The 22,673-nt window shown below is 36.5% G+C and overlaps 1 protein-coding gene across 1 annotated transcript; it reads right to left on the reverse strand.

Annotated features, from left to right (window-relative positions):
• Positions 1–492: 492 nt before the first annotated feature.
• htr3b.L (5-hydroxytryptamine (serotonin) receptor 3B, ionotropic L homeolog) lies at positions 493–21,910 on the reverse strand. The gene is made up of 9 exons (XM_018225941.2): positions 21,783–21,910; positions 17,901–18,064; positions 13,211–13,255; positions 11,778–11,887; positions 11,170–11,339; positions 9,708–9,865; positions 4,710–4,920; positions 2,689–2,880; positions 493–1,113 (listed from the first exon to the last, which is right to left on the reverse strand). The coding sequence occupies exons 1-9, from the start codon at positions 21,832–21,834 to the stop codon at positions 842–844; spliced, it is 1,374 nt and encodes a 457-aa protein (XP_018081430.1). The 5' UTR covers positions 21,835–21,910; the 3' UTR covers positions 493–841.
• Positions 21,911–22,673: the final 763 nt, after the last annotated feature.

The following is a 22,673-nucleotide window of genomic DNA, read 5'->3' on the forward strand; positions in this document are numbered from 1 at the left end:
GTTTCCTAAAATAGTTTGAAATCATCAATGAGAGCACCCTTTATTTTGATTACTGATTGGCCTGCAATAAAAAGCTTTATATAATACCTTGAGTGCAGTGGAAGAGCACCTGAGCCTTATCCATGATTTGCTTGTATCATCTAAGCTTTCTCAAAGGCCTGTGCTAAAATCCTTCATTTACTCCAGCTGGCTTATTTTTCTGTGACACTATATAGAGCCAGGCACACAGCATGTTGGCTCCAATGATTTCAGCCTGAGAGAAGCAGATCCGCTCCCTGCCCCAGCTCCTGCACTGAAAAGTTCTGGAGAGAAGTTTGAGAGGTATTGGGCAGTGAGAGGTGTTAAGTGGGTTATAAAATAAATATTAAAAGCAATACATTTAAAAAAAAAATACTTTCAGCAACTATGGTATTTAGTTAAAACCATTTCTAATACTGCGCTAAACACTTCAGAGTTGCATGATCTTTAATATTTATATTAGACATAGTGGCAACATATTTCCAAAGCACTTTGCAGAGATTATACATTATTCACATCAGTCCTTGTCCCAGTGGAACTACAGTCTAAGGTCACAATTCACCTGCATGTATGTTTTGGGGTTTTAGTAGAACCAGAGAAAACCCATGTATAGAACATCTAGCTCCTTCCCTAGCTGGAATCAAATTCAAGACCCCAGTGCTGCAAGGTAGAAGGCTACCCACTGATCCCCCATGCTGCCCAATAAATAGAAGGTTACTTTTAATATCCTTATAACTCACAGTTGGAGAAACATTATATCATGTACAGTATATTACCATCTTGAAAAATCATATTCTTTAAAAAGAAGTGTTGATTATGCTTATTAATAGACCTTATAAGAGCTCCATGCCCACCACAGCAGACCGAGGGTAGCTGCATAGGCTGTGAATACTAGCAGATAAGCTTTAAATAAAAGACTGTCTAGTTTGTAACACAGGGCGAGCCAGTGGTTGTGCCATGTTTCTTCTGACTCCATTTTCAGCATGTTGGAACGGATTAAAGCCACCTCTGCTAGGATCTCCCCCATCTTCAGGTCATCAGATGTGGAACTGAACAAGTCTGCCCTGTCTGCTTCTCCTTCACAATCCAGATTCTCTACAGGACCCAAAAATGATTTGTTAGGGTTTGTAACAAAAACATGAACATTATTTGTTGACATATTTGTTTCACTGGTCCTAAGTTACTGATGTACATACTTTCAAGCAATATTCTCTCTAATTTATTTTTGTGGGCACTATTTAAATTAAAAAAAACTGTATGCACTTCGAGGTAGGTGGGTCCAAATAAGTATTAAATTGTGTTTTCATTCAAAATACTACCATCATTTTTTTTAATGCGCTCTGTCTCAGAATCTGACATGGGAATGAGTACACAGTTTAGGGGGAACATTGCTTCAAATCATGCATCACAATTATAAAATAATCAATAAACAAACAGATATTATAGAATAAAAGTATTCAATTTCAGGCTTTTTGTCACTTGCATGAAAATGGCATCTATATCTGTGAACCACTACACCTAGAGGCCCATTTAGTAAAGGATGAATTTTAGTGGAATTTTTGAAGCCACGAATAAACTCTCTAAAACCACAAGTTCCATGAAATTTATTAAAAGATCTGTATATAAAAAGTACAAACAGAAAAAAGTGCTGAATTATCAGAAAAATATGCATATCTCTAAAATCTTTAGACAAAATAAATCTGAAAACCTCTGAATGGCTAACAAAAATGTCCAATAGGATCAACACAGCTCCCGTTGACTTATGGGACCTTGACTGTTTTTTCTCGGAGAGGTTTTGTATAAGAGATTTTCATGGTTTTTACATTTAATAAATCTTGCAATTTTAGAGTTTGAGAAATAGAAAGAAAACTTCAAATTGTTATCGTAAAAATACAATTTATGAATAAAGGAAATCCAAATGTTAGTAAATAGGCCCCATAGATTTGAACCAGTCTGACTGTACTGTCTTTTCAATAAGGATGTTTTGCTTGGCAACCCAGTACCATTAGTTATAAGTCAGGGTCTGTCAACTTTGAGTATGATGCATTTTTTAATCTGGCTCCTGAGCTGGAACCCTATTTCTATAGTATAAGATTCCTCCATCTATTACTGATCACTAAAATAAATCCTATATAAAAAAGCTCCGGGCTCCTGCGAGTATTTACTTTGAGTCAAGGCATCACAAATCAACTGTGACATCTATCCACACAAACGCTTTAAGGTTTGCTCCGTAGCAGTGAAAGGATTTATGTGTGGCCAGTGCATTACCAGATCAGTGTACCAAACAGCAGAGCCATGTAAATATATGAAATGCTTTATCTCAAAAAATTCTTTAACTCCCACAAATTTTTATTATTATTACAACTTTTTTGAGTCAATTAATAAAAGTGATAGCACTAGTCTAAATACCCAGTGTTTTGTTAACTATATTGGAAGCATGACTACCTTTATGATAAAGCATTACAATAGTATGTATGCTAAATTCATAGTTTTATACAAGACTTACTGAATTAGTTTACAATACAGATAATTGTGAGGGCTAGAGTTGCCCCTGTACAAACACTAGAAGTGTTAGCAAAGCTCAAACTTACAACCTGTGACAATTGATTGCCTTGATAATAGGTATTGTCACTTTTTTGTAACTAGAAAAGTCTTCTAAAACACAAATACCTTCTGTTTCAGTGGTAGAGCTTAGTGACTTCTGTTCTGAGTCGTCCTTATGTTTACTTTTAGTTAGCGACAGGCACTGAGAGACAAGGGCTCCCCTTGTATCTTCTTTGTCCATGTGAAGGAACTTTATCACAAATATTGATTTTCCAAGACTCAAAACCATGAGAGCCATGCAAACTATAAAGAACACACCTGCAACATGAAACAAAAATATTTATGTTGTTATAATCCTGCCTAACAGTCTTTTTTGTTTTCTTTATACAGGTATAGGATCCATTATCCACACACCCATGATCAGAAAGCTCAGAATTACAGGAAGGCCATTTCACACAGATTCAATATTAATGCTTTGCTTTTTCTCTGTAATATTACAACAGCACCTTGTACTTGATCCCAACTAGGATATAATTAATCCTTATTGGAGGCAAACCAGTCTATTGGATTTTCTTAATGTTTAAATGATGTTTTAGAGATCAAGGACCGCAAAAACCCAGGTTTGGAGAATTCTGGATAACAGGTTATGTATTTGCATAAATTGTGTTAAGTTTTATAAAGTTAATAGCTTTTGAAGGATGTCAGAATGTCACAGCCTTGGGAATAGTGGGAGAAGGCTGGGGGGGTTTAGTTCTCCTTTAAACAAGCTGCTGCATAGTCATGGAGGCAGCCATTCAAGCTGGTGAAAAAGAGAAAAGGCACAGGTAACTTAGGAGATAGCAGATAAAATACCATTGTATTGGACAGGGCTTATCTGTTATGTACTATGCAACCTGTGCCTCCTTTTTTTTTCCGGCTTAAATGACTGCCTCCATGGCTACACAGCACATTGTTCACATAAATTATAGTACTCTTTCTGAAGCAAAGACATAGCTTCTACCAATGCATGCTAACAGTACATTACAGTATATGTTAATTACTTTAAAATGCTTTCATTTTTTGCTGTTCCTTTAAACTCAATTTACGTACCTAACCGAAAAAATAATTATAGACGCAAGAGAATACCCCTCTGAGATTGCTGATTACCAGAACTATAGTCATCTTGCCTTTTGTCCCACACAAATATTATTGTGTAATTTTACCTTCACGATACTACACTGTAACATACTGCTGTTTAGTTGTTCTACAGTATATAACAGAAAAAACTGTGTATACGGCTCATCTAACTCTAGTTGCAGGAATAAAGGGTATAATGCCCTCTTATGTTACTAACTTACAGCTCCCAGTATGTATAGTCATTGATAATGTTTTGGATAATGCAAATTGTTGTATTCCAGCATTATTTGGGCAGAGCAACACTTCTATGGTAGGTTCATGTCTCATTTATTGATACTGGCAGACATGAGAGCAGATAAGAAACCACACTGCATCTGATATCCAAATGGTTTCTTCCTAAAAGTGGCCATAGACGCACCAATAATATTGCACGAAACACATTTTTGTATGATATTTTGTGCATGTATGGTGGGAGACGAGCCAACCGACATCGGTAGAAGATTTGGATATTGGTCGGCTTGTCGATCTGACTGGCCAGAAAATTTTGATTGGGCGCCTTTGAAGGTACCCAAACATCGGCCATTGTTAGTGCTGAATCATCAGATACAGGTAGAATTCTATTGCTTCTACCTGTATATCTGACAATTCAGCTCTACGTGTGTATTGAAACTAACATTCTTTCTTGGAAAGATTATTTCCAGGAAAGATCGTAATTGTAACATCTAAGGCCACCTTAAGGCTAATGTCAGACGAATGCTGGCTGAGAATCTGTTGTTATACTTCTTGATGTGCCTGCACCTGGATACATGTTGTTGGCCCAGGTGCAGACACACGCTACGGATTTTGGTGCCAAAATGCAAGCTCTCGAGTTTCAGCTCCAAAAGTGTATCAATAGGTATGTATATAGGTATGTATATATATATGAATATATTGTCTGGGGATCAATTGAAAAGGTTGATGGACCATTGGTTTATTTTTAACCTAAATTAACTATTAACATTTTTGACTTATTCCTTTCATTTGTCACTTACCAACTAATGGCACCATCAGGGTAGTAGCTGGCAGTTCATCTACCATGTTGACTCGAAACACTGTGTAGCCAACAAGGATGCTGGTCTTGAACATTATACGTGTCTTGCTATTAGGAGGTAGGTAGAAGCTCATAAGATCAACAGTCATGAGCAAAATGCTGGGGAGAAGAATGTTAACAACATAGAGCATAGGACGTCGGCGTATAACAAGCTAGAAAAAAAAGCAGAGATATTACACATAGTATGGGTATGGGATTTATTATCTTAAACGCAGAAAGCTATTAAAAAAATGGGTTTGGTTTTTTCTTCTTAAATGGTCCTTAAAGAAAGTAGCCATATTTTGATAGCATTCTTTCAATCCCACTATTAATTTGATTAACAATTGATAAATTATACCTTCAAGGAAAAAAATGATGCTGGTTAAAGAACATTTAACAAGTAATATTATGGAAGTCATTAGACAGTTACTTCCTTGCCTAAGATATGAATACATGTGTAGGACATGAGTTAGCAAACTTCTACTGAGTATGTATATTGTCTGTATAAATATGCAATAATGCTCTGTACAGCGACAAAAGGGGTCATTTAAATACACAAGTGCAGTGTGCAAAGTGCAATTTTTTGGACCCAAATCACCATACCTGTATTTTCCCCCATAATGCAGGTACGTCTAGAATTTTGAGAGTGAGGATTGTGTAACTTTTGGCATTTCTAACCTTTACTGCAACCCATTGCCACAACCCTGAAGCTACTGTCAGATCAAGGGTGGCAGTAGCTCCTGGTTTCACCAGCATCTCTATGTCCATTTCAGAGCACACTTGCTGGTGAGTTTGTAATTAACCCTGAAGACTTTTACACGCTAAAGAGAACAGAAAACAGAAGCATTTAGACACATTTAGAGATATTATTTTGCATAAAATGTGTCTACAGGAAAGTATAACTACTAGAATGCTCTGGCACTTCATGGACTACATGGAAGTTCTAGTTTTTTTTTCTCTGGACATTAAAGAGATTGTTCACCTTCCAACACGTTTTCCAATTCGGCTGGTTTCAGAAAGTTCACCAGAAATAAAGACTTTTTTCAATTACTTACTTTTTCTGACAGTTTCTGACAGTTTTTTTTTAATGTTGAAGTTTAAACTTTCATGTCTTTCTTAAAATTTCATGTCTTATGTCTTTCAAAAGCAGCTCTGTGAAGGGGGTCGCCGACTTAGTAAACTGTTAAATGATACATAAGATGATCGATTTCTTATCTTTGGCCCTGCTGAGCAGAATCCCTGAGTTTCATTAAAGGCAGCTATTATAATTGATACAATAGTTGCTACCATTCAACAGATTCTCCTGTGAAATATATCAATTAATGCAGCAAATTGTAATAGTTTAGAATCTGCACCTGGATTACTGAGCTGCCAGACCGAAAAGCCAGATGCAAGAACTTCAACTTTTGGAAAAATGGTTGAAAAAAAAAGGAAATCAATTTAAAAAAGTCTTAATTTTTGGTGAACAATCTGAGAACAAGTAAACTGAAACAAGTGTTTGGATGGTGAACAAGCCCTTAAAGTATCTGATTTTTCAGAATGTAATATTGTTATTTAGCTATTAGTATTTATTCTGTACAATTAGCTTGTTAACGGTACCTATAAAAAATATGTGTTATTGTATTAATAATATTTGTATATACAAGCACAGCTTAAAACACTTTTTGCGATAACTGATCAACATTACTTCAATTTTGTCTACACCAATACCTATAACTTTAATGTAGAGAAATTCTTCTGTGAGTTCCTGTTTAACTTAAACGACACCTTTATACAAATGCTCATACATTTCGGTTCTGTTTCTTTAAGGGGTGGCTTTGCTATATACACTCTTGTTGTGAATCCCCTTTAGTGATAATGAAAGAAATAAATCTAATTGAGAATTTGTACATGATGAGTACATAGAAGATGAAATAGAAGCCCTACGGTGTTAGCCTAATTGCTTTGCTGCTCATCTAACCTTCTGCTGGTTCATTTGATAAGGTTTTTTTATGATGCTATGAATTTTGGAAGCACTCATTTATTCCACACATAATTCCCCCCGCCCATCTTTATTTCAGCCTCTGCTCATTTGTGAGCTATTGTCGCATTGATAATGATTTTGCCATTAAAACTGCAATCACTGCTGCATGAGAGAGCTTTGTCCCAGGCTGGCCATTTATCTTTTTATGTTATGTGTGGTTAGGTAGTCCATGCTGCTGGTGTTGATAGACAAGCCATAATATTAAGAAAGAGTGTCACCTAGGTAATACATGCCAGAAACAAAAATCAGGATAGGAATATGCATAAAATGTATACTTACTGTCCAATGAAGACTTTGAATTTTCACTGATTAGTAATGTTTTCCCATGCAGCGAAAAAGTTTGTATGTATGGTATTGACAGAACCAATAAATATTTTAGTAGAGCAAATCTTATTTTTATTCTGGTGGATTACTCAAGGTCACAAGCTCTTACTGGACATGTATGATCTGAGTGTTATGGATAGAGTATTTGTAGAGTAGTCACAGGTAAGTTAATATGCTATCATATTGCTGTGTGCAGATATCAGGGCTAGAGTTAAACCAGTGTTGTCAGATTTCTTTGGTTCAATCCCTTTTTAGGAAAGCAACCTTTGTTCAGGGGCCCTATTAGCTTATAACAAAGTTACCAATAAAGGATAACAAGAAAGCAGTGTCAAAAGAGCAAAAAATGGCTGCATTCCAACATTTTCTTGCACTATATACCCTGTCGCCCTGTACAAATAAATGGCAGAAAGTCTCTGTGGTCCGAAACCTATGGCCAGCCCCATGTATATACATTTGCCTGTGTTTGGCACTGCTATATTCATGAAGGGTGGGAGGGGGAGCCGATTTTACCTTATTTATTATTAAAAAAAGCTTGATTTAAATTATTTGGGTAAAAACTCAATAAAATTGAGCGACAACCCAAATTGTACAATTTTTGTCTGGGTTTTTTTTTGAATAGCTCAATTATTTCAGTCTTTTTCACGAGAAGCCCAAATTTTTCAGATTTTTGTCTGAAAAGTCGAAATGGTCAGATTTTCGTGCTAATTCCAGCACTGACCACAGAAACGACAAAATAGGATAGGCATCGTTACCATGGACTTTTACACAACCTCGGCAGGTCTCAGGTGATGGATTTTCCGTTTCTGGCTTTTTGCTGCATCAGGCTTTAATAAATCTAGAAAAAACCTAAAAATTTTTCGTTTAGACCCAAAAAAGGGTATTTTCCCAGTAATCCTAGTAAAAGAGGTATCTCTTGTAGAAAGTATTTTTTTGGAACAGATGTTGATTGTGTGATTGACACACATTGTACTTACAAACAGTGGTGTAACCAGGGGTGTTTCAGGGGCTGCTAGTCAGAGCGGGTCGTGGGGGGGGCGCATCGCTAGTGCAGTGAGCGTTTTTGCATTTGCTTTTAAAAAACGGAATTTCGTCTCTTAAAGTTACCAGAGGCCGATTTTTGTCTTATAGGATCGGCCCTGGCAGTAATTATAGAGGAAGCAGGTCTGATGTTGCAGTGGTGCGTGTATGTGTGCACATGGGAGCAGGCAAGGGGTGGGGGCCTGACAAAGACTCTGTGCTCTCTGGGTCCTTCTGAATTGCTTTTTGCTGGAGGGGGAAACACTCTGTAGTTATGCCCCTGCTCAACAGAAGAATCCCTACACTACAGTGACCAGAACTACTTTGCTGCTCAAAGTATTACAGACTGTAAGAGGTTACATCTTCATGGATGCTTAGTGATTAAATGAGAACTAAAGCCTAACTAAAGAAGTAGCTAGAAATGTTGTACATTATGTTTTGTGCTTCTGTGCCAGCCCAAGGCAACCACCCCTTAAGCAGTAAAGATATGTGTCTCAAAAGATGCCCCAGTAGCTCCCCATCGTCTTTTCTACTGATTCGCTGCACATGCTCTGTGCTACTGTCACTTAAAGAGCTTAGGGTCCCACTCACAATATACAGTACACATAGAATAGAATTGTCACAATATAAGGCTGATTAGTAATTAATACAGAAAATGACTACATGGCAGAACAGAAACCAGTGCAGTTAGCATAAGAATTTAATACTTAGCCCTGTAGCATCACCTTATATTACAGACCAACCTTAGTTTCTCAACAGCTGCTCAGAGCCCGCAGACACTTTCCAAGATAGTGACCCCCTGTGACAAGTTTGAAGTCCTGGATCATTGCTGCTATTTACAAGCTGAAACTTTAGGCTGGTGCAATAAGTTTAATATATAAAATATGGCATTTTTATTCATTCATTCATTTTTAGGCTTTACTTCTCCTTTAAAAGCCTTGCTTAATTCAGATGCTGAACATGTTTTAGACTCTCAAGGTGAACCTGTCTGTATTCTTGAGGGTTAAAATTCCCCCTCTCACCTCCCTTTGAATTTGCCTGTGTTGGCACATCCATGCATGTATTTCTGTGTAATCCTTCTCACAGGTAATGATGTGTGGGTTAATAGCAGTTTCCCGTATTACTTCATGCGCAGCTATGTATTCCCTACAAGATTCACTATCCTATTTCACACCAATGGCTCATATGCAAATTAACGAGCTGTGGCATTTTAGCTTAGAGCGACAACATCAATTTCTAATTCAGAGGTAAATCACCTATTCTGGCTCACTTGATTTGAGTTATTAATGCTCCGCATTTCTTTCATGACTAAAGGAATATTTAAAAACTGAAAGTGCTAAAGAACTACTAAGTCAGTGCCTTCTTATAATTCCCCAAAAGTGCCAGTGCCATAGGTTGCTCAAAGAGTTCCAGAAACAATTGATTTTATAAAGATTTCCTGTGAATATGCAGTTCTCAATATATCCACATTTCAGATAGATGTTTGGGGTTGTTTGTATTGCACTGCTACAAAACTGCTCACTGTTAATAACACTAGGACATTCACTTACATACACCAAGGTAATAGTCAATGCTTGATACATGTTTGATACTTACATTGAATTGGACTTGGGCAAAGTTTCGACCCTGAGTGTGCAGGATTTCATAGCTGGAAGGAACAGAGACAAGCTCCCATTCACCATCATTCAGAAATATGCTTTTATCCTCACTGATTTCTTTAGAACTTCTCCAAATTGAGAGGTTCAAGTCATTCACTGTGAAAAAATAAATTGGCATTAAAAAAAAAATATATATATATATATATATATTTTTTTTTTTCTATTTTTTTTTCGCTCCTAATGCATTAGTCAATGGGTGTTTTTTCTGATGGCTACTTTTTTTTGTCCTAATGCATTAAAGTCAAACGTTTCACAAAACATTCGCACATGACGAAATTTGGAATTTTGCTGTGAATCCATGGCTGGCTACTTCATTGTGCTATATGGTGGACCTGCATATCAATATTTTTATCCATTTAGGTTCAAGACCCTCTTTGCAGTGCTACATTTGGTCATGGCACCCCTTAGTACATACATTATATTATCCATTCAAATATAGTCCCATGAATATCTATTAAAGCAAATGATTGCCCACCCCATGAATCACTCTAATTGTACTTTAGGCTGTACTCCTCAAATATCTTATCCTAACTGCCTTTAAAGCTGGATCCCTCAGTCACAGTTTGTTCCACCTTGTGCCTCACAGTTTGGGAACTATGGGATTCCAATCCTTAGCTATTACAAGTACAATAACTGAGCTATTACAATAACTGCTGGATTCTCATTAAGTGTTTAAATCAAATTAGGAAGTAAAAATTTGGAGGCAAAATTTTAAAAAAAGTAAGATATTAAAATAAGCAGTCACTTGTAATGTTTTATTCCCTGTATACATTCCCTTTACTATTAACATTTACAAGCTCCTGGAAAATATTTAAGATATTCATATATGGTAGGCACATCTGGTAGATTATATTTAGTCAATTTGCTACAATTTACTGATTTTGAGCAGTAGTTGCAACATTGTGGTATAAAACTGCCAAGTCAAAGCTATGCCTCCAATGTGAGGCCCCAGAGGGTCTACTTTAACGTTTAATATTTCTAAGCATGCTCAGTAAGTCCTTACAGCAACTCAGAGTATGAGCTAGGGAACAAGGCAAAGATTGTGAAATGTATGGAATTATGGGCGACATCTTAAGATGCATGGGTCTTTTTTGATCGCATCATTGTGGCCAATGGTATTATAAATTGCCTTTATCTTGTCTATTATTTGCATTATTTGTATCTTGTACCATGGTCATCATAGATCAAGTGAGGCATGGTGGTTGTTAGAAGGTTTGCTAAACAAAGTTAGGTATAATAGATAACAACTGTAGTAGAACTAGAAGTTCTACCATGTCAAAGGCTGATCTTGATGCATAAAAGGTTGAACTTGATGGTTGCATATTTTTCTTCAGACTCATCTAATATATATATATTATTCCTGCCTTGAAATGTCAAAGCTCCCATAAGAACCTCAGTACCTGTATGCAAGCAGCTGCTGAAGGTTAGGCTGCAGTTCTGTATATCAAATGGGAATGCGTATGTTTCCAGGTTGCATGCTGATACCACTTGCATGGGCTTATAGTTCCTTATGGTTCCTGAGGAACTCACATAGACATATGGCAGATCGGGGTATTTCCCATCTTCCACACTGTAGTAAAAATTAGTTTTCGAAAAATTAATTATCCAATTAACATTAACAAAATGTAATAGGCAGCTTAGTATAAATTGACAGCAAAAGCCATACAAATGACTGCTAAGTGTTTTTGATAATGTATTTTTTGGTCATATAGTATATTCCCTGCAAAGATAGGGTAGATAACATCAAAAAGATAAGCATCTAGAGGGGCAATGTATAGGGATCTTCATGGTCAGATGGCTTCTGTACCAGTGGTCTGATAAAGCTCTGTGAATAATGTATATATTCATAGCTTCCAGTCATCCTAAACTGATTCAGTGCATAATATATTTTAATCACACTGATTTTGTTGAACAATTAACATATATATGATTTTTGGTGGATGTCATTATAACTGATAACACAGTAAATTTTAGAACAAGTATTATAAACCAAATAAATCACACGTACAATTCATTGATGACAATATCTGGGACCCATATAACGCTTAGAGGAAGAGAAATTTCTCCAATTCCATCAAATTGGCTGGAATTCCATGTTAAAAATTCATCACGCCACATCTGGGAAAAAGAAAACAAAACAAAAGAAAACAATATTAAAATATATAGAAAAATTAGAAAACTCGAATTAGCATATGACTTTAAAGGGGAACTCCATCCAAACATTTGTTTTTGCATTTTGAAAGATGATGTAATTCTAAACAACTTTCCCATATATCTGAAGTAAATTGTTTTTTAATATGTAGCTAAAATTGCATTTGAAAGCAATACCTGTACTGGTTTATCCCTTTTGCTTTTCTGAACTCTTAAAAACAATGTAGCGATCAGTTCTCCTACTTTCTTGGAAATCAACTTGCTACTGCCACATTGCTTTAGCAGTTAGAGAGTAGTGCAGCGCTTGTAAACAGGCAGACAGATACAGCTTTTAATGGCAATTGCATTTACAATTAACTTTAAAACTATTGAACAATTTAAATTAATGTATATTAGAAAGTTGCTTACAATTACATATTATTTCACTATAGACACACATTTTAGAACCATTATTGCTCCACTTAAATGTTACTAGACTAAACTCCAGGCATACTCCATATTATATTATCATGAGTTAATGCATATGAACTGCAGTCTAGCAATATAAAGGCTAGATTATTAGGGGCAGTATACATCTATAAATATGCTTGTGCAATAAATAAGACTTGTGTTGTATTCGTTCTATTGTTAATTGTAAACTTCTTGTAAATTGTAAATAACTTTTTTCTATTATAAAGCCTTTATGAGAAAATGTTTTGTTTTCCCTTTAACTTCCTCCTTTCCAACATTAAACAGTGTAACCAGTTCAAACAGAAATACTAAGCCTATTATAAATAACCCCTTCTCATACATTGCAGCCTTTTTCAGATTTTAAGATAAGTCCCATCTTTGAACTGGAACAGTGATTTGGCAGAACCAGGTAAAGAGTGAGAAAACTAGTTAGCAAAATCACAGCTATTCCTTAATTAAAATAATAGCCAAAAAGTTTGTTCAGCAGCAGTCTGTATGTTGAAGCTTATATTGAAAAAGAGATGTGATGCCCTTTTAAATGGTTCATAAACCTGCTCTAAAAATGTTTTAGAGAGTTTTTTCATGCAGTAACCCTTAATAATCAATCAGCAGCTATTTTATTATTGGTTGGTATGTGTTATTGCACATCGGAAAACGCTGTGACTTGTGAGTACTTTTGTGAGTTATTTTGTTGATGGTGGACAAAAAGGATTGTGATGAATAGTAATAGGATGAATTCTTGAAGTATAAGGATATATATGGAATTGTGAAGCTTTAATGAAAATTGCCTCCTTTCCAACTTTATGCCTGAGTGAAATTGTATAGGTTCATATATTGTACCTGTCTGTACCAGATACTGCTGGTCAGCTTCTGATTCTGTCCATCCTGAAAAAGAAGATCTATTTTAGTGCATGTAAGATGAGACATTATACATGAAGTACCTTCACCCAGCTTTTAATTGGGTAGAAGCATTGAATATGGATTGGAGTGGTTAAAGTCATGAAGAGGTTAAATGGACGGGGGTTCAGGCAAGTGGTGGGTCCAGTTGTTAGTAAAACTAGACCTGCCAGCTTAGGCCCTGTGTCTGGTAATGCTACGATTGGTCTGTGCCATGTTTGAATAAAGGCCTTTTTATTATATCAAGAAGGTGCTGTTCGTGTTCTATATTCCTGTGTCTGGTAATGACAGAACTGCCATGTTAGCAATCACGCATGACCCTGGACTTTTATTCTGTAATCTCATCCCTCTTGGTGGCACTAGTGGTGGGTTCAGGTCAGAGAAGACTGGAGGGATTTTGACTTGGGTTGGTGATGAATATTATAGGGCAGAATAGAGTCAAATGTGGGTCACTGTATTTCTGAATAGCTTATTGAATGCCCTTGATTTAAGATGACTGGACTGCTTTAAGAAATTGGGGAAGCACAGCAACCATCCCACAAATTTAAGAGCTGTTCTAATATTGTGAGCAATGCACAGAAAAAGGGGCAAGCCATTGGATGGGGTGTTACAGTATATGCTTATACACTGCAATATTTTTCAAAATCAAAATAAAGAGATATTACAAGTATGCAGAGCAGCAGGGGCCAGAAATACACCATCAGTAAATAATGACAGTTGACATTTTTAACAATGAACATTTATTTATATGATCTCATGGCTTCATATTGCTATAACCAAATGTTCTATGCATAATGTCAAAACAGAAATAATACTTCCATGTTCTGTTCAGTGCTGGGCAAACAATTTTCAAGAGCTTGACTGCAGTTGCTAATGATTAAGCAGCCTTGACAGCACTGATAATGCCCATCATCAAACCCATTAGTTCAAGCAGAGCATACATACAAACACAGTCAAGGTGAAATTTATAAAGAAAAGTGATAAGGCTATGGGAGCAGGAATGAAGATTCTTCCCATCTTTGGGTATAAGAAGGACAATATTATAAAATTAATAGAGCATCATACTATCACCCATATGTATTAAAAGGCATAAATTTGAACAGGTACAGTAACCTATAGCAACCAAAAATTTTTTACAATCAACCAGGGCACTTGCTCCTTCAGAGCTCCCTCCCGTGTTGTGGTCAGAATGCTCAATAAGGGGCTCTTCTTAGAAAAATGCTATTGTTGAAACCAGAGATGCTATGGCCATATAACAGTAAATTATCCATACCATCCATTACTTCAAATGTTCAATAGTATTTAGTTATGTCATCTTTTGAGTGTCAGTGACAATGCATCATGCTCCGTTGGCAAGTTAAACCTTGGGGCTGTTGAATATTATGAAAACAGTAGCAGAAACTGAGGGATATCTGTATTACAGGGCTGATTTTTAATCAGTTCTGATATAGAAAGCATTTGTTCCTATACCGTCATCTAATGTCCATGATTTTTGTATTGTATATATACTGTATATTGTGAGTCTGTTCCTAAGTCTCAATAACAGACAGTGGACCTAAGCTTGTGCTGTGCAGTGTCCGACTGGCCCACCAGGATACCAAGAAAACTCCCAGTGGGCCCAGGAGTCAGCGGGCCTCTTGCTTCTAACCATTTGGCCTATTTCAAGGTCATTCCCCATTTATGGGAACAAAGAGGCTTGATAATGAAAAACTAGAGTATAGTATGTAGAGAAAAGAGACTAGGATAATAAAGCGATTGAGTGAGGAGGTATAATAGTTTAGATAGTGGTCCCTCAGCCTAAGGTCTTCTGGTGGGCCCCAGTCCGACACAGGTGCTGTGCATCAACAGAAAGAAAAACAGGGAGATGCTGGGGTATATTTAGAGGCCCAGGTCCTCACTGCTAAATGGCTGGGAAGCTGAAGCAAAAGATATATAATTTTTAGCCTAATTATTTGAAGTATAGTTCTCCTTTAAAGGGATCCTGTCATCGCAAAACATGTTTTTTTCAAAATGCCTCAGTTAATAGTGCTACTCCAGCAAAATTTTGCACTGAAATCCATTTCTCAAAAGAGCAAACAGATTTTTTTATATTCAATTTTGAAATCTGACATGCGGCTAGACATTTTCTCAATTTCCCAGCTGCCCCAAGTCATGTGACTTGTGCTCTGATAAACTTCAATCACTCTTTACTGCTGTACTGCAAGTTGGAGTGATATCACCCCCTCCCTTTCCCCCCCCAGCAGCCAAACAAAAGAACAATGGGAAGGTAACCAGATAACAGCTCCCTAACACAAGATAACAGCAGCCTGATAGATCTAAGAACAACACTCAGTGACTCAATAGTAAAAACCCATGTCCCACTGAGACACATTCAGTTACATTGAGAAGGAAAAACAGCAGCATGCTAGAAAGCATTTCTCTCCTGAAGTGCAGGCACAAGTCACATGACCAGGGGCAGCCGGGAAATTGACAAAATGTCTAGCCCCATGTCAGATTTCAAAATTGAATATAAAAAAATCTGTTTGCTCTTTTGAGAAATGATTTTCAGTGCAGAATTCTGATGTACTATTAACTGATTCATTTTGAAAAAAATGTTTTTCCCATGACAGTATCCCTTTAAGCATACAAGGTAACTGGTTTTCTTGAATGCTTTGTAGCAGACCAGAACATTTATTTTTGGAAGCAAGCCTTGTGATACTTTAAAATATTGCTCATCAGACTATACTGAAAAACATATGATTTATGGTTAGTGGGCAAATGGTTATTTGAAATATTAACTTTATATTCACTTTAGAAAGTCTGCTTAAAACACTCTTAGCTATCCCGTCTCACTGTGATAATTACTAGGTTACATTTAAATTGATTACTTCTATTTCCTGAATAGTTGTACCAGGTTTATCTTTGATGAAATGAAACCTCACCTCCAGAAGACATGCCATATAAATCAGCATCCTTTCACATTATAATTAGTTCCCAAGTCATTAATCAGGTTTAGGAGAATGATATTAGTACTCACAGGTTCAAATTACTGCACTTGGTCAAATAATGGTTTGCAGGAAGATGTCTAACTCTGCAGGACTTCTTCCTTAAAGGGGCCCTAAATCTTACCTAAAGCTCTTTAACTTGCACCCACCAGGCCTGCCATGAGGGGGGCACAGGGGGTACAACTGTAATGGGCCTGGCGCTTTAAGGGGCCAGCTGCGCTAAACTTCCTGGATTAGCCGGGGGCCCCCTTTGTTTTGCCAAAAGCCGCAGAAGTTTCTGAAAGCTTCTGAAAGCCGCCGATTGGAGACTAAAGCCACAAAAAGAGCCGAAAGCCACCATTTGGAGCCGAAAGCCGCGGAAAGAGCCGAAAGCCTCTGATTGGACTGAATTGCCAAGGGGCAAATTTATCAAAGGTCAAGGTGAATTTTCAAATTGAAAAAATTCGAATTTCAAGCTATATTTGTGTACTTCGACTACGGAATAGTTAAAATTCAGTTTGTCTCTTTAAAAATTCGACTGCAACCACCAATTGTTTTTTTTTTTAACTTGTAGGGGGGCCTAACCTCCAATGTTTTTTTAAAAACATTAATGTGGGTCCCTGGCGTCAATGTTTTTTTTTAATTTAATAGGGGGACTGACCACCATTGATTTTTTTTTTTTTTTTCTAGGGGGGTCCTGACCACCAATGGCTTTTTATAACTCATGTGTCTGTGTGTTTACCGTTTTTAGCACTGATGTCTGTGTGGCCTTTTTACTGTAGTGTGACCGGGATCTGGGATGGGGGATTAGAAGACCCAGAAAATGTTGTTTTATGGCGTCTAATGATTTCTGATGGCGTCCCTGCCCACACTCAATCCTGTCAGATTTATCCATATTAGCAATGTCACTCATTTTGCTGTTATCTAATATAGTGAGACTACAGAGCATTGTATTGTTAATACACTGTAATTAACAAGCACAAAGTGATAAGACCGATGAAAGCTGAGCATGTACTCACTCCATTCACAAAGGAGGATATAAAACAAAATGAAATGTCCCAAGCATAGGTTAGCTATGCACAGGGTTTTTGATTGCATTTTAGTGGTCCTTTTACATTTCTAGCAAAAATAAACATAAACTGTACATGTCTTCATCTGAATATATTATATTTCAATATTTATAAACATTAAAAGCTTTTTCAAAAAAAGTATAGGGTAGGCGTAGGGAGATAGCAAACATGGGCAATTATGGAGGGGGCTTTAATAGAGAGAACAAGGAAGTATGAAATGTGAGGGTCTTATGAAAGGATAAAGTAAATAAGGCATATTTATTCTTCCTGCCTATTGGCCTGGAGGTAAAAAGTGTCCATAGCAACTGCCAGGCTACTATTCCTTGCTCTATGACTAAAATGTAGGCATGTTAGTCAATATCCAACCCAAACTTTCATTATTTGCCACAACCCCGGAAGATAAAGCTCTGGGAGTCCACTCAGTGTTGCAGGAAGTCTGAGAATTCTGATATGTGACATGTTTGTGTGTAGGACCACATGTACATTTGTTTCAGTTTGTCTGTGTTTATACATTCATTTGGTACAACTCATTGAGTTTAACGCAGTAATAAGATTTAACTAACATAAGAAATGTGATAACAGTAAGTAAAATTTGCTTACAACATCTAGCACAGCATGGATAAAGAGATCAATGTAAATTGTGGTGGCTTGGGTCCAATTTTTCACTGGTCGTACTCCTTTGCTGTAGTCAGTCAAAAGGTAATTAGTCAAATCATGCACACTTGAATTCTTCATATGGGAAGCAGAAGATACAGGAATGACAACTTAAAAACAAAACAAATAACCAAAGCATTAGATTACATATTTGCAGTCACAACTGTACTTAAAAAAAACATTCACTCAAGTGAATTAAATACTTTCCTACAATGGACTCTTTTGCCCCCTTGCTTTTCATATCAAACTTAATAACAGATGCAAATGGGTTTTTCGAGGAATAATTATCCATACAAGAGCTACATCAGTCATGCCTGTCCATATTACATTGTAATCTGATTCAGAAGAGCAGATATGGTTCTGTTTAGATGTTGAGAGATACATTTTTTAAAAAACCCTGTGGAGAAGATTGTATAAAAGGCAGGGAGAGTTATTTGTAAACTAAATAAGCAGGATTGTTACTAGAGGACACTCTTGAATTTATTGGGCTAAGGATACTGGAAAATGTAGAAAATGTTTTATTGTGCAGTATTAGTTTAAAGATGTATCTCTGCTGTCACCGGACTACAGCTTTAAGCCTAATTACACTGGAGGATGCTGGGATGTTGAATTCCAGCAATCTTTTGTTAGAGACACATTGCATTCAAAAAGGTTTAAGACCCCTTCCATTCTGCCAAGTGCAAAAGTTTCCTGGAATTTGCAAACCACTTTTTTTTTTTTTTTAGCCATCCTGAAACACATAGGGGCAGATTTACTAAGGGTCGAATATCGAGGGTTAATTAACCCTCGATATTCGACCAGGAACTAAAATCGTTCGACTTCGAATATCGAAGTCGAACGATTTAGCGCAAATCCTGCGATCGAACGATCGAACGATCGAACGATTAAATCCTTCGAATCGAACGATTCGAAGGATTTAAATCCAACGATCGAAGGAATATCCTTCGATCAAAAAAACGCAGGCAAGCCTATGGGGACCTTCCCCATAGGCTAACATTGAGTTCGGTAGCTTTTAGCTGCCGAACTAGGGGGTCGAAGTTTTTCTTAAAGAGAGAGTACTTCGATTATCGAATGGTCGAATAGTCGAACGATTTTTAGTTCGAATCGTTCGATTCGTAGTCGAAGTCGTAGTCGAAGGTCGAAGTAGCCCATTCGATGGTCGAAGTAGCCAAAAAAACACTTCGAAATTCGAAGTTTTTTTAATTCGAATCCTTCACTCGAGCTTTGTAAATGTGCCCCTCTGTATCCTCTATCAGGGCAGTATACAAAAAAAATAAATCAGAGCATATTTTGAAAATATAATATATACTTAAGACAACAATTTTGGTTTAACAAGCCCACAAATGTAAAAAAAGACAATACGTGTTTGCATTAGGAACTCACACATGGTTTTAGGGACCAGAGGCTCAAGCATTAATAAACCAGATACATAGGGGCACATTTACTTAGCTCGAGTGAAGGATTAGAATGAAAAATACTTTGAATTTCGAAGTTTCTTTTTTGGCTACTTCGACCTTCGACTATGACTTCGACTACGAATCGAACGATTTGAACTAAAAATCGTTCGACTATTCGACCATTCGATAGTCGCAGTACTGTCTCTTTAAAAAAAACTTAGACTACCTACTTCGCCACCTAAAACCTACCGAGTACCAATGTTAGCCTATGGGGACCTTCCCCATAAGCTTTCTAAGCTTTTTTTGATGGAAGGAAAATCCTTCGATCGATGGATTAAAATCCTTCGAATCGTTCGAGGGTCGAATATCGAGGGTTAATTAACCCTCAATATTCGACCAATAGTAAATGTGCCCCAAAGTGTAGGGTTTAACTTCTAATTTCAAGTGGAAATATATGTTTTATACAGACTCTGAGTGTGCAAATAGCTCCTTGTTCTAAAGAATGGCTCTTATTATCTGTGACTGGGAATCTAATTGTCTACCTCACAAGGAACAAACATGGAGTAGCTTAATTTTCCTCATTTGTTGTTTGTAGAAGTAACAAAAACCATAGATTTTTCAATATTAAAACAATAGACAAAAAATATTTTCAGCACAAGCCCTATTCATTGCATGCATTTTGAATGGTGGTATACGTCCTTGTTAATAAAAAGATGTCCATGGTATGGTTGAAAACCCTACTTAGAGCCAAAAAGTCATTTGGTGCTAAAGGTTATTAATAGATTATTTTTATATCATAGCTAGTTAGATCAGATAAAGCTATATTAAGCATCTTAGCCACCAGTGTAAAGCCAACAGAAAACCAGCTATAATATACACCGGCCATTTATGAAAGAGCACAAGCATGTTAACTATGTTTAACTAAAATTGGCAAAACCTCACTGATCTCACTGATAACAATGAGATAATGCAATATAAATGTAAGTGGGGACCCCAAAAACAAATATGTATGAGGGGCAGATTTATCAAGGGTCGAATTTCGAAGATAAAAATACTTCGAAATTCGACCATCGAATAGAAATACTTCGACTTCGAATATCGGAGTCAAAGTTTTTTTCAGCGAATTTGGGTTTTCCTGCGGTCGAACGATTCGAAGGATTTCAGTGATCGATCGAATAATTTTAATTCGACTTCCAAAAACTTTGAAAAATGCTCTAGAAAGCCCCCATAGGCTAACATAGCACTTCAGCAGGTTTAATTTGGCGAAGTATTGAAATTGAAGTTTTTTTTAAAGAGACAGTACTTCGATTATCGAATAGTCGAATATTCGAACGATTTTACTTCAAATCGAAGTCGAAGCATCCTATTTTATGGTTGAAGTATCCAAAAAATAAATTTTTTTACTTTGAAAATTCCCTTGAATTCACTTCGACCCTTGACAAACCTGCCCCTATGAGTAAGTATGGTCTGTTCAGCATATTTTCCCATTAAAACAATGACCTTTACAAATACTACTTTCCAAATAAATATATGGTAATAAAACACATAGCTGAAGTAACACAGGATGTTAGGAACACAGAGAAAACCAGATGGTACAGTGGAACTTGCTACTGTATCTGCAAAGCTATTCCAGGGAATATCAGAAAGGTGTAATTTATCTTGTGAGACATGATTTCAAACAAGTGAAAAACAATACTGTGAAATTATATAGTCTGATTTCAAACCAGAAATGCTCTATGAATTATCAAAACTGAGATCCCATTATCATGTGAAAATAAATGCATTTTTCTGTGGACCTAGGGGGTTATTTATTGAAGGTCGAGTTGTGTTTTCTTTAAAAATTAGAGTTTTTCTAGGTTAGTTTCACTAAGAAAAACTAAAATTTTTCAGAAAAACATTTTTCAATATGTCAGAATCTGAAAATACGCCAGCTAAGACCTGTCAAATTTATGTAAAAGTCAATGGCAGGGGTCCCTTTAACCATCTGATGGTGTTTTTTGCCCTCATGATTTTCCGGGGTTTTACACTGGTTTGCGCTCAAAAATTTGATAAATTCTAGGTATTCGAGTTTTTTACATTCTGATTTTTTCATAAATAAGCAAACATTGAGTTTGTTTACATTGTGAGTTTATTGTGAGTGAAAAAACCTCACAAACTTGACCTTTAATACATAACCCCTATAATCAGAGGAGAGTTCAAGTGTTCAAGCCTGCACTTTTTCAGTATACTTTCAGTTAAGTATTCTTTAAAATGTATACATAGTTTAGTGGCCTACCCTGACAAAATATCATTTTTCATAAAATCATTGTAGCTTCTATCACATATTTTGAACTCTGACAAGACAAGATTTTCAGCCGTCTAAATGCTCCTCTGTAGCAAACGGTTTAAATTAGTGTATGATGTATTTAAAAATACAATAAGAAAGCCTTACCTGAAAGAACTGTTACAAGAAGATATAAATGTGCCATAGCTGATGCTCTCATAGAAGTTGTCTTGTACTTAAAACTAGCCTTCAGCACAGTCCCAAACAAAGGTGTAAGTTCCAGCAACACAGAAGAAATAAAATCACTCCAAGGGACTAGAAGTGAATGAAACGTGTACAGTTACCTGACACTTATCTAGCTGACTAATCATTCTCTTTCCTTTGAGTAATCCTATTGAAATTCTGATTTCATTTTGTTCCACAGAGACTGAAGAGTAGATACCACAAGAGTCTTTTAAAGGCACCAAATGCATTGCTAATTCAATTTTGTAAAGATTTCCTTCCCCTGTGGCTGAGGTCCAGCACATACAAATAGCCCCCATTCCAGTAATCAGAATTTTCGAAATACAATCAGTATATTACGCTGTATTTAATGCCATGGGTGAGTGTGTTAAAGTGTAATGATAATGGTGCAAAATGCACAACACAACAAAATATAATTGATTTGTTGTATCACCATTGACTTTTGTATATTAAACTGAACATATTTAACTTTTATTATACATGAGTGGGCTACATGGGTTATAAGCATACAAAAGAGAGGGTATTGGTCCCTTGTTTTACTAGTAGTGGTATATGTGCAAGTGCATGTATTTTTAAAAACACAGGATTTTAGTTACGTTATTTTTATTAAAATGGCAAGCCACACTACCATGTCAAGGTACACCCCATATGGTGGTCCAATTTACCTCTGGTTTACATTTTTCATAGGCTGGCACCTCCCTGCATAGTATCATTTTTTGAGATGTGTTTCCTGACAAAGGCACATGTCTCACGTGGCTTGATCCTCTCCCATTAGATTATCTTTAATAGGGGAGAGGTTGACAAGACCAAATCATT

This window comes from Xenopus laevis, chromosome 7L (assembly GCF_017654675.1).
Source record: "Xenopus laevis strain J_2021 chromosome 7L, Xenopus_laevis_v10.1, whole genome shotgun sequence".
Taxonomy (NCBI): domain Eukaryota; kingdom Metazoa; phylum Chordata; class Amphibia; order Anura; family Pipidae; genus Xenopus; species Xenopus laevis.

Excerpts from the sequence above, each read along its gene's own strand:
- htr3b.L (XM_018225941.2), bottom strand. The coding sequence starts at position 21,834 with ATGAGAGCATCAGCTATGGCACATTTATATCTTCTTGTAACAGTTCTT. Across the intron at positions 11,340-11,777 it reads GATATTGTCATCAATGAATT|TGTGGAAGATGGGAAATACC; the intron begins GTACGTGTGATT and ends TTTTTACTACAG. Across the intron at positions 4,921-9,707 it reads TTGCCCAAGTCCAATTCAAT|CTTGTTATACGCCGACGTCC; the intron begins GTAAGTATCAAA and ends TTTTTTTTCTAG.